Source organism: Gymnoscopelus braueri, assembly GCF_963280865.1.
Source record: "Gymnoscopelus braueri genome assembly, chromosome: 12".
NCBI classification, from domain to species: domain Eukaryota; kingdom Metazoa; phylum Chordata; class Actinopteri; order Myctophiformes; family Myctophidae; genus Gymnoscopelus; species Gymnoscopelus braueri.
In genome coordinates, this window is record NC_137614.1 from 54,748,852 (window position 1) to 54,761,569 (window position 12,718).

The 12,718-nt window shown below is 45.0% G+C and overlaps 1 protein-coding gene across 1 annotated transcript in view; it reads left to right on the forward strand.

Annotated features, from left to right (window-relative positions):
* The window catches only part of LOC308096685 (FERM domain-containing protein 4B-like), a gene marked incomplete at its 5' end in the record, with an annotated part of 57,805 nt that extends 45,636 nt beyond the window's left edge, over positions 1 to 12,169 (forward strand). Inside the window, 6 exons of the mRNA XM_080444100.1 lie at positions 1,119 to 1,289; positions 3,352 to 3,567; positions 5,942 to 6,167; positions 7,129 to 7,453; positions 8,448 to 8,583; positions 11,870 to 12,169. Coding sequence (XP_080300226.1) covers positions 1,119 to 1,289; positions 3,352 to 3,567; positions 5,942 to 6,167; positions 7,129 to 7,453; positions 8,448 to 8,583; positions 11,870 to 11,960 — 1,165 coding nt within the window. The 3' untranslated portion in view covers positions 11,961 to 12,169. The remainder of the gene's footprint in view (positions 1 to 1,118; positions 1,290 to 3,351; positions 3,568 to 5,941; positions 6,168 to 7,128; positions 7,454 to 8,447; positions 8,584 to 11,869) is intronic.
* Positions 12,170 to 12,718: the final 549 nt, after the last annotated feature.

Here is a 12,718-nt window from a genome sequence, read left to right on the forward strand (position 1 = left end):
TGACTACACAGAAACACACACTGACAGACACACACTGACTACACAGAAACACACACTGACAGACGCACACTGACTACACAGAAACACACACTGACAGATACACACTGACTACACAGAAACACACACTGACTACACAGAAACACACACTGACAGACACACACTGACTACACAGAAACACACACTGACAGACGCACACTGACTACACAGAAACACACACTGACAGACGCACACTGACTACACAGAAACACACACTGACAGACGCACACTGACTACACAGAAACACACACTGACAGACACACACTGACTACACAGAAACACACACTGACAGACACACACTGACTACACAGAAACACACACTGACAGACACACACTGACTACACAGAAATACACACTGACAGACACACACTGACTACACAGAAACACACACTGACAGACACACACTGACTACACAGAAACACACACTGACAGACACACACTGACTACACAGAAACACACACTGACAGACACACACTGACTACACAGAAACACACACTGACAGACACACACTGACTACACAGAAATACACACTGACAGACACACACTGACTACACAGAAACACACACTGACAGACACACACTGACTACACAGAAATACACACTGACAGACACACACTGACTACACAGAAACACACACTGACAGACACACACTGACTACACAGAAATACACACTGACAGACACACACTGACTACACAGAAACACACACTGACAGACACACACTGACTACACAGAAACACACACTGACAGACACACACTGACTACACAGAAACACACACTGACAGACACACACTGACTGTATTGAAACGCCTGCATGGTTTTCAGAGCTTCTGGACATTTGTCGTCGCAAAATACAAAACGTGACGTCTTTGGTATTTAAATCAGATTGACATCTAAAGTTTGCAGGAAAGGCCCGTTTTGAACAAAATGCTGCAGATCATGTGTGATTGTGGTGAAACTTTGCTGCACATTCACACTATGTGTCACATTATGTTATTATAAGGTCATGTTATCTTATCTTATCTTATGTTATGTTATTATAAGGTATCTTATGTCATGTTATCTTATGTTATCTTATCTTCTAGGTTTGCGTTTGAAGGCCACCAGGAGGCGGGTCTGTACTACCAGAGCCCCAGAGAAGCCTCGTCCAATCACAGCAGCCCTTATAAGACCCTGCCCCGCCCCCCCAGAGACCCCCGCAGCATGCCCCCCACCCCCGTCATGACCCGCAACGCCTACAGCAGCAGCCAGCTCAGGTACGACCCCTGACCTCTAACCCCTGACCCTGTCCCCTCACTTCAGTTTGGAGTAGAGGTCTTCACGGGTAAAATATAAAGAAATAATGGACCCGGCCCATAGTCCAATATGAAGGACCGATACCCGAATGTTGTCAATGGACCCGCGAAAATATTACCCGAAACCGAATGGACCCGGGCCATTGTTAGAAATCTGAGTTCCGGACCCGAACAGCACCGAGAGCTGTCGGACCCCGACCCGTATAGAACCGTGACATACAAGAACCGAACCCGTACATAACCCGAGGCCCAGAAATACCCGAACGCAAAATTGTTTGCCAACGTCATTAGTTGTAGTTGTCCAGCGTTAAATAAGACTTGTTTCATACTTTCTTACCTAAATGTATAGCCTCCATGATTGTGATGTATAATCCCAGTCAATGCTCATTGGACAGCTGTACAAAAATAAATCCATGTCTAGATGTTTGTTTGTTCTTCATTGCCAACTATAATCCACGTTAATTTCTAATGTTAAACCACATTTAATGTTGTTTAACATTATAATTGGCTTTGGAGTTTCCATTGTGCTTTGCAGAGTATACCGGTAACAACATGTTGATATTAACTCGATTGTTTTACAATTTTTAACCATTAACCAAAGCGTTACGTTAATCGACAATATTTGATATAACTGGTGTATATAAATGAGTGGGTAAAATATGTCCAAGGATTCGTCGGTGATGTCACATCAGATCGCCGACGAATCCTTGCTATCTTTAAAACAACTTCGAACATGGCGTAGCGTCCGTCGCTACTTCCTTGTTGCATAGTGACATCACTGTCGAATCCTTGGTATCTTTGTCCTAGCCTTTCAACGTGTGTGTTGATCAGCGCCGTTAATATGCGCTGTAGTCTTTGCTCGTGGTAGTGAAACACTAAACAGGATTATCATTTCATGTCAACATTCAAGTACAACTATCAGACGATGTAACTCAGGTAAAGTAATGCGCCACTCTACAAGTTTAACTAAAGTTTTCCACCTGTCCAAAGTTGTTCCTAATACAGAGCCTTCGGTCAAGAAAGACGATCATCAAGGCTAATACAGACATAAAGATGTTTTAATCATCCTATCCTTGTTAATATATCGCCATTTAGGTCAATGATATAACATTATGTAGTGATATGATAATATAAATAGCAGCCAGTCATTGACTGCGTCACTGCCAGTCTGTCTTCTGAACGACCTCCCTACCTCCCTCCCTCCCTCCACTCGGGTATTAGTGGAACCGTCCATTTCACAGTCTGAGCCCCGAGACCCCCCGCTCGCCGAGTCCACTCGGGTATTAGTGGAACCGTCCATTTCACAGTCTGAGAACCGAGACCCGAGACGCACTGTACCGGCTCCGACCCGGACCCGGAGTCACTTCTTGTGAATGGACCCGTGACCGGTACGGGTCGGAACCCGGGTATTTCGGGTTACATGCCTAACCCGACGAGCTCTAGTTTGGAGTCTATAGATAGAGACTTCATACTGGAAACTGACCAGATACTTCATCCATCTTCAACCGCTTATCCGGAATCGAGTCGTGGGGGCAACAGTTCTTCCCTTTCCAGAGCAACATTAGTTACTTCCTCCTGCGGGGTCCCGAGGCGTTCCAAGGCCAGTGTGGAGATATAATCCATTTGGTCCTTGGTCTACCAGGGGGTCTCCTCCTCCCAGTGGGAGGAACCCCCTAGGGAGACGCTCGGGAGTCATCCGTACTAGATGCCCGAACCACCTAAGCTGGCTCCTTTCCAAGTGAAGGAGCCAGAGTTCCCAAATTCTGCCCGAACCCGACCTTATCGACCCGACGTTTTCGGGCCGGGCCCAAAATGTGTATGGATCCCCGTGGGACCCAGTTAGGGCCGGGCCTTAATTTTCTCTAGAGGGAGCAGTGGTTCTACTCCGAGTCTCTCACGGATCACCCTTATTTATTTATGTATCTCCAGGTCAGAGGTCACAGGTCGTGATACTGTATTTGTGTATCACCAGGTCGGAGGTCACAGGTTGTGATACTGTATGTATGTATTTATGTACTTCCAGGTCGGAGGTGGGAGGTCACGGGTTCAGGCATCGTAGCGGCAGTCTGGAGTCTCAGCCTCGGCTCGGTAAAGACCTGGACTCAGAGAAGCCGGTGTTTACGTTGTCACCGTGTCACCGTAGCAACAGCACCGAGGCTCTGGAAGACCTGGGATCCAACTACACCAGTCTGTCCAGTCTGGATTACTGTGGACCACCCACCCAATACAACCACCCCAGGTATGTACCCCAACCCAATACAACCACCCCAGGTATGTACCCCAACCCAATACAACCACCCCAGGTCTGTACCCCACCCAATACAACCACCCCAGGTATGTACCCCCCCACCCAATACAACCACCCCAGGTATGTACCCCAACCCAATACAACCACCCCAGGTATGTACCCCCCCACCCAATACAACCACCCCAGGTATGTACCCCAACCCAATACAACCACCCCAGGTATGTACCCCCCCACCCAATACAACCACCCCAGGTATGTACCCCAACCCAATACAACCACCCCAGGTATGTACCCCCCCACCCAATACAACCACCCCAGGTATGTACCCCAACCCAATACAACCACCCCAGGTATGTACCCCCCCACCCAATACAACCACCCCAGGTATGTACCCCACCCAATACAACCACCCCAGGTATGTACCCCCCCACCCAATACAACCACCCCAGGTATGTACCCCAACCCAATACAACCACCCCAGGTATGTACCCCCCCACCCAATACAACCACCCCAGGTATGTACCCCAACCCAATACAACCACCCCAGGTCTGTACCCCACCCAATACAACCACCCCAGGTATGTACCCCAACCCAATACAACCACCCCAGGTCTGTACCCCACCCAATACAACCACCCCAGGTATGTACCCCCCCACCCAATACAACCACCCCAGGTATGTCTGTACCCCCACCCAATACAACCACCCCAGGTATGTACCCCCCCACCCAATACAACCACCCCAGGTATGTACCCCCCCACCCAATACAACCACCCCAGGTCTGTACCCCACCCAATACAACCACCCCAGGTATGTACCCCCCCACCCAATACAACCACCCCAGGTATGTACCCCAACCCAATACAACCACCCCAGGTCTGTACCCCACCCAATACAACCACCCCAGGTATGTACCCCCCCACCCAATACAACCACCCCAGGTATGTACCCCCCCACCCAATACAACCACCCCAGGTATGTCTGTACCCCCACCCAATACAACCACCCCAGGTCTGTACCCCCACCCAATACAATTCTACATATAATCCTCTATTAAAATTGCATAACATCAAAAACACCATTAGGCCAGGTGGTCCACCTGGTCTTTTATGCTTTGTGTAGCATTTAAAACGTTGTTTATGCCAGGGGTCTTCAACAGGGGGTCCGGGACCCCCAGGGGGTCCTCAGAGTTACTACAGGGGGTTCGCCAAATCTTTGTGTGATAGGGACTTATTTTTTACGTGAACAACTTCAACCCTAGAATCTCTCTATTCTGAGGGAACATTTGCAGAAGATAGTTTGGCGTAGACTAGAGGGGGGAAAAGAGCAGACCAAGTATAGAGCCAAAGGTCACGTTTACTAAGTATTGACTGTTTAAGTGGTTAATGTCTGAAAATACAGTCTATGAAGCTATCTATGAAATCAATCTATGAAGAATTTGGGGGGGTCCCTGCTTCCTCTCTCTCTCTCAGCTAGGGGGTCCCTGCTTCATCTCTCTCTCAGCTAAGGGGTCCCTGCTTCATCTCTCTCTCAGCTAAGGGGTCCCTACTTCATCTCTCTCTAGGCTAAGGGGTCCCTGCTTCATCTGTCTCTAGGCTAAGGGGTCCTTGGCCTGGTTTATGCTATATATATAAATGTACATATTTTTTGAGCGTTTTCCGCCCACCTTTCCCCTCCTCCCCCCCTTTCTTCTGAAAACTTAAAATGATGGAGCACAAACACATTCCGCCCAGTTCTTCACACCTGTAAACCTGTACTGTGACAATAAAGTTGGTAGTGATGGTTGTCGTCGTCACGGTAAGGGTAGAGTGGCCGGTAGAGCGGCCGGATGGCAACTGTGAGGTTCCCTGTTCGATCCCGGGCTCCCCCAGAGTTAGTGTTGAAGTGTCCTTGAGCAAGACACTGAACCCCTCACTGAGCAAGACACTGAACCCCTCACTGCACCAGGTTGGTGTCTTGCATAGTTTCCTCCGCCATCTGTGTGTGTGTGTGTGTGTGTGTGTGTGTGTGTGTGTGTGTGTGTGTGTGTGTGTGTGTGTGTGTGTGTGTGTGTGTGTGTGTGTGTGTGTGTGTGTGTGTGTGTGTGTGTGTGTGAATGGGTGAATGTAATGCACAATCTATGTAAAGCACTTTGGATAAAAGCGATATATAAATGAACCATGTATTTATTTCTCTGTAACAGGAGGGTGGAGGTGTATGTAACAGGTTCTATGTAACAGGAGGTTCAGTGTAACAGTGTAACAGAGGTTCTCTGTAACAGGAGGGTGGAGGTGTATGTAACAGGAGGTTCAGTGTAACAGTGTAACAGAGGTTCTCTGTAACAGGAGGTTCAGTGTAACAGTGTAACAGAGGTTCTCTGTAACAGGAGGGTGGAGGTGTATGGAGGAAACACAGGCTCCATGCCCAACCTGGTCCATTCGCCCTCTAGCTACGCCTACGAGCCTCCGGCGCCCCATTACGCCCCCTGCAGTTCATTCTACGCCGCTGCAGGTTTCCCAGGATGCTCAGACAGCGAGCCCTTCTCCACCGCCGCCGCTTACGTCTACGAGAATGAGGTCGAAGGTCACTACAACCTCAACCCTAACTACCAGGTAAACACAGTGAAAATAGCAGATCTGCAAGCTCACAATGCGTTGCATCGCGGCACAATGTGAGCTTATAGATCGTACATTTTCGGCCATTTTCACTCATTTTGAACACGGTTTGTTTTGACATTTTTTGAAACTTCTTGCCTATGATGACATCATGATGACATCATGATGACATCATGATGACATCATGCCCCAGATAGGCACTGATTACTAATCCATAGGCATGTAACGATTCACTCAACTCACGATACGATTCGAAACACAATATTAGGTTTAAAACACAAAATTATTTTCAAGACAAATGACCGATTTTTTTTTAAATCGAGTATTTTCTCCTCTTTTTTCGTTTTTTTGTTCACAATACTGTGTTTTCTCTAATCCTCTTTTCAATACAGTAGCAAATGACTGAAACTCTTTATCAATTCTCCTGTATTTTCTTTTGCACATGTCAGTGACATCACGGACAAATCCTTGGTATCTTTATAACCAGCTTCTAACATAATGGCGCATGTCCGTGCTACTTCCGGGTTGCATAATAGTGACATCACTGTCGAATCCTTGGTATCTTTATCCTAGCCTTTCAACGTGTGTTTACCAGCAGCGGCACTACAAGCTGTATTTAGATGTTCATGCTTGTGCTAATGAAACACTAAACAGGATTATTATTTCATGTCGACATTCAGTACAACTATCAGAAGATGTAACTCTGGTAAAGTATTGCGTCACTCTGCAAGTTTAACTAAAGTTTTCCACCTGTCCAAAATAATATCTGGCTATTTTTCACATCCAATGCATTTTGTATTAAATGGATTTAAATCATCACCCGTTTGAATCGATTTAAATCGATTGACGATAAATCGTTACATGCCTACTAATCCATCATTATAGTAAATTATTGATTATTGTTTATAATTTATTCAAACAATGAGTTTTGATGGACTGATTAACCCCTTCCTCCCAGGTGAACGGATACCACGGTCACGACAGATACAGACACTACAGCGTGGACCAATCAGACGGCCTGTCTCAGCAGAACCCGTACGCCACGGTGCGCCCGCCCCCTCGCAGCAGGAAGGGGGCGGGGCCCCGGAACCAGCTGCTGGCTAAGAGCATGCAGAAGGCTCTGGTGGCCGAGCACCTGAGAGGCTGGTACCAACGCAGCGGAGGGCGGGACAACGGGGCTACGGGGTACGACGGGTACGACAGCGGCTCACAGCTCAGCCTGGGCTACCAGACCCTGCCGGCCCCCTTCAGCCCGTCCAGCCGGACCACCTCCTACTCCTCAGGCAAGAACCTTAACTCTTTGACTGCGGACGACGCGATAACGCGTCAAGTGCTACTTTGTCCAGTTGGCCGTCGACGCGCTCGACGCGCTGGACGCGCGTTCATTGTTTAATCTCTGATTGCGCTATGCTGCTTAATATTCAATGTTATTTTCGAGTTCCACTTACTTCACGGACATCTGCATCCGGTTTCATGACCTGGATTCCGTTTCCGGTTTTTGATTTTTTTCCCCGGTCATTTTCGTCCAAAATAGGTAAACAAACGGTTTTTCACACGGTATAACGGACAAACGGACAGGTTCTCTTCTATAATCTATATGGTCTGGGTGACGATCAGTCATCGCCATCGTGTATCACATCGTAATTTTGGCAGATCAAAACAATCTGGGACGACGTCACATCCGTTTTCATGTTTTTCCCTGTCTAATCTATCAAGAAGAGTGACAGTGACCCAACGACCTGATCAAGCTGTCATGTGCTGCTCTCTAGTGGCGGATTTGTGCTGGGTCTTTAAATTATGTGTCTTTAAATTATTTTCATGAAATAAATTCAAAATATAAAAAAAAAAAAAACACGAAAATTGCTGGCACTGGGGGAGTACTTTATGAAAATACTCTGGCAGTCAAAGAGTTAATGTGTTAATGTTGTCCACTAAAACTATGTCTGTCCATTTCCTTTTTTCACTGACCAAAACTAAATAAAAACTAAGCTATGACTAAAACACATTTTGGTCTAACTAAATAAAAACTAAGCTATGACTAAAACACATTTTGGTCTAACTAAATAAAAACTAAGCTATGACTAAAACACATTTTGGTCTAACTAAATAAAAACTAAGCTATGATGACTAAAACACATTTTGGTATAACTAAATAAAAACTAAGCTATGACTAAAACACATTTTGGTCGACTAAATCAACTGTATATTTAGTTGACTAAAATCTTGGGTGAAGTCCTCCTTTAATGGTTTCATTGTGTTAATGTTTTTATTGTTCAGTGTCGTCAGTGAACAGCACGGGCACAGGGACCTGGCGCAACAATCTGGCGGTGGGCCTGACAGACGACAACACGGTAGAATCTCCTCCTTGCGGACAACAGGGGGCGCCATACAGCCGCAGTCCCACACACAGCAGGTAGGGGGCAGCATACAGCCGCAGTCCCACACACAGCAGGTAGGGGGCAGCATACAGCCGCAGTCCCACACACAGCAGGTAGGGGGCAGCATACAGCCGCAGTCCCACACACCGCAGGTAGGGGGCAGCATACAGCCGCAGTCCCACACACAGCAGGTAGGGGGCAGCATACAGCCGCAGTCCCACACACCGCAGGTAGGGGGCAGCATACAGCCGCAGTCCCACACACAGCAGGTAGGAGGCAGCATACAGCCGCAGTCCCACACACAGCAGGTAGGAGGCAGCATACAGCTGCAGTACTACACACATAATGTAGTGGTACAAGGACCCACAAGTTGATATATATTATATTTGGCCGTGAACCCTAACCCCAGAAGAGAACATTTATGTAAAGATTCAGATAAAAAATTATTTAAAAAAATCCAAACATTTTCAAAGCTCACAGAAGTGACGCGCTGGGAGCTTGTATATCTGCTGTTTTTGAATAGCCAACATGTAAATACAGTTTTTTAAATGAGTGTGATGCTGTGTTAACAGCTTTTGCTCTAAACCGGATCACATGTCTCAGTTTAGAACGAATACCAGGCTTTCCCCCGAAGTGGAAAGTCTGGTGACGCGAGGTTAGCCTCCGCAAGCTAGCTCGTGAGTCCCATTGGTCGAAGCCGTTTTCGCTCGTTCATGTAGAGGGCCCCAGCTGTGGTAAGCTACTGTAAGTCACTCTGAATAAAGAGCGTCTGCTAAATTGCCTAAATAGTAAATAAATAGTAAGTTGTGCCACAGTTATCACACAGCATCTTTATAAAACATGTGTGAGTCACTTTGTAATCAGAATGACTCACCGGCGTCACAGTTTCATTTCCGTGGTTCGTGGTTCATTTACGCGTTCTTATAATCTGATCCTTTATCCTCATGTTTTTCCTGCTGTGCTTATGACTTAAAAAATCTTCATAAGTAGCAAAAAATGTTAGATTTGCAAGCTCACAACGCGTTCCGAGGTTGTAGATCGTTTTTTTTCCACTATTTGTCGAATGTCAATTACGTATGTGTGTGTGTGTGTGTGTGTGTGTGTGTGTGTGTGTGTGTGTGTGTGTGTGGTGTGTGGTGTGTGGTGTGTGTGTGTGTGGTGTGTGTGTGTGTGTGTGTGTGTGTGTGTGTGCACGCCAAAACTTCAGGTTAGCCCTTCATAAAGAGTTGATTCCTTCCTTCCTTTCCTTGCCTCCTTTCCTTGCTTCCTAACCTAACCTGCTCCAGGGTTCCTGGCTCTGACACACTGCAGCCTACTAACACTACAGAGTCAGTACCAGAGGTGGCCAGATGGGGTGCTGTTTCCTCAGACAACCTTTCTAATACTTAAAGGGTGAGATCCATTGTGAGGTTCAGGTTGTCTGCAGGGTCCTAAAACATGTGAAATATGATTAAAGTCATATTAGTTAAAAAACAAAACAATAAGGCCATTCAACATAAATGTGTGTTTTCTGTTTGACAACAGGAGTGACAGGAGGGCATTATATTGTTCTTTAAGGTCAGTCATTCCTTTAGGTTGGTTTAGAGTCTAGGGAGTGGAGATCTTTAATGGGTTTAGAGTCTAGGGAGTGGAGATCTTTAATGGGTTTAGAGTCTAGGTAGGGAGTGGAGATCTTTAATGGGTTTTTGTAGGTCATTGTAGGTCATGTAGGCAGAATGAGATTTTACCCATGTTTGAGCCCAATTTAGGGGGAACAAGGTCATATGAGCTGGGAGAAGGAGGGGCCTAGTAGTCTTATTAGTTTGTTTTTAGAGATCAGTTTAGTTTTAGTGACATTGAGATGTTAGTAAACCCCAGGAGGACTAATAAACAATAAACCATAAACCATGAGGCTCCATAGAGTCCTCAGTGTAACTCTCATGATCATTGATGACGTTCTTTCACCGGAAAGTTTGTTATCCAGAATAAAACCCAAATAGGTGACCTCTGACCTCTTCTTGACTAGTGATGACTTAATGTAATGCAGTGTGACTTTAAATGTATTTATGAAAGGTCTTAAAGGATCTACACCATGAATTAAAACATATATATATATTTAATATCATATTGTTTATGTCCCTCAAACGTTTTTCAAAAGGTTTGAGCCTAAATCAAGCCTCAGATATACTCATTCCAACTAACTTTTCTCTGGCTTATGCAATACCACATTGTCCTGTTTGGCACGGGGTGCTATTGAGCCAGTTTGTATGCATGTTATCTCCTGGTTCTGTGTGGAAAAAGTAAAAATAAAGAATAAGAAAAAATAACTGAAAAACGGGTATTGTACCCTGACGTGACGTCACGTCAGGGTGCAAATCAGTTTGGCCTGTTTTGAGACCAATTTACAGAAAACCCCAGATTTGCTGTGAAAGCCTGAGTGTTCAAACTGGGGTATTTTTGGGGATAGAAGAGAGGTAGGGGAGACCAAAAACACACAAAAATGAAGAAAAAGTTTAAATTCATGGTGTAGTCCCTTTAAATATGTTATGAGGTGAACCAAATATAAACCAAATATCTATTATAGCATCCAGTGTGTTCTTTTTTTTCAATACCAGAACCACTTCTGCTACTGTAGCTTCATGTTTGTAGCTTCATGTTTGACATTGCATTTTAATGTCTTAAAAAGTCTTACATTAAACTTCCTGGAACCTGCAGACAGCCTGGCCTACGTCTTGTTGTCATGGTGACCATCAGCTTGTTATGAGAACCCGTCTTTGCTAATGCTTTGCTAATGCTTTGCTAAAGAATGCTAATCGCTGTGTTGTCTGTCATCACTTATGTTTTCATATTTCATATTGTCAGATGTGGTTGTATATGTCTAGACTGTCAGATCAGATGTGGTTGTATATGTCTAGACTGTCAGATCAGATGTGATTGTATATGTCTAGACTGTCAGATTGTTATTCTGTCTAAATTGGAATTATGTCCAGACTGTCAGTGATTGCCGTTAAACTTCACGCACATTCCCACTAGGCCAAGGAAGAAATGCCACCCTTTTCACATTGTCCTGTTATAGCGCCACCAGGAGATTTTAGCAAAACAATTTTTTTAATATCACTCCTACAGATTGTGTCCAAACATCATGCAAATCGGTACACATTATCTCTATAGTCATGTGATCAAGACGGATCCGTCTGATCTTTCATATTCCATCCTGATTGGCGAATTCCGAACATTGCTGCTGGCCCACAATAACCTACCTGACCTGACCTTTTTCTAGTTATGGTTCTGACATGTTTGTTTTTAAACATTTTAACATGTTTGGGTTACATTTCCACTCAGGTTCCTGGTGGACAGAGGGTTCCTGGTGGACAGAGGGTTCCTGGTGGACAGAGGGTTCCTGGTGGACAGAGGGTTCATGAGTCTCCACTGAAGAGCAGAGGACCAAATTAAACCCTGGAGCACATCTTCTTCATCATCATCATCATCATCATCAGAAGCCCTCCAGAGACTGGAGGCTGATGAGGTCTTCTATATTAAATGGTTCTCAAAGTGGGGTCCAGGGACCCTCTGGGGTCCTTGAGGGGCTTCAGAAAGGACCCTTACAGGTCTGTAACTCTGAGAGTGTACAGATGGAACCAAATGGACCCTTAACGGTAGACATTTGGTTCCATCTGTACACTCAGAGTTATGAGGGTCCTTGAAAACCTGTTGTCTTCTAAACTAAATGTCACTTCAATGAGCTGCCACCACTCTGCTGTGTGGGGACAGTCCATGTTAATTACATGTTAATTACATGTTAATTACATGTTAATTACATGTTAATTACATGTTAATGAAACTCTCAACACAACAGAAAGACTTTCCCACGTGCCTTTAGACCGGACTGGACTGGATGGGTCAAAGAGGAGAATGTGACAAACTTTATGAATCTTAAGACAAACTTTATGAATCTTAAGACAAACTTTATGAATCTTAAGACAAACTTTATGAATCTTAAGGTGTCGCACAACAATATTATTAATATTAGACTTGAACCTTTTGTGTATTAAACACTTTCACTGTTTTGGCCCTGTCTGTCATAAACAGCAAAATAAATAATAATTAAAAAAATCTCAATTTTCACAAAAGAAATTGAAGATAAGAATTAATAACTATTAAAAAAAATATCTATAATGGCAGATCTACAAG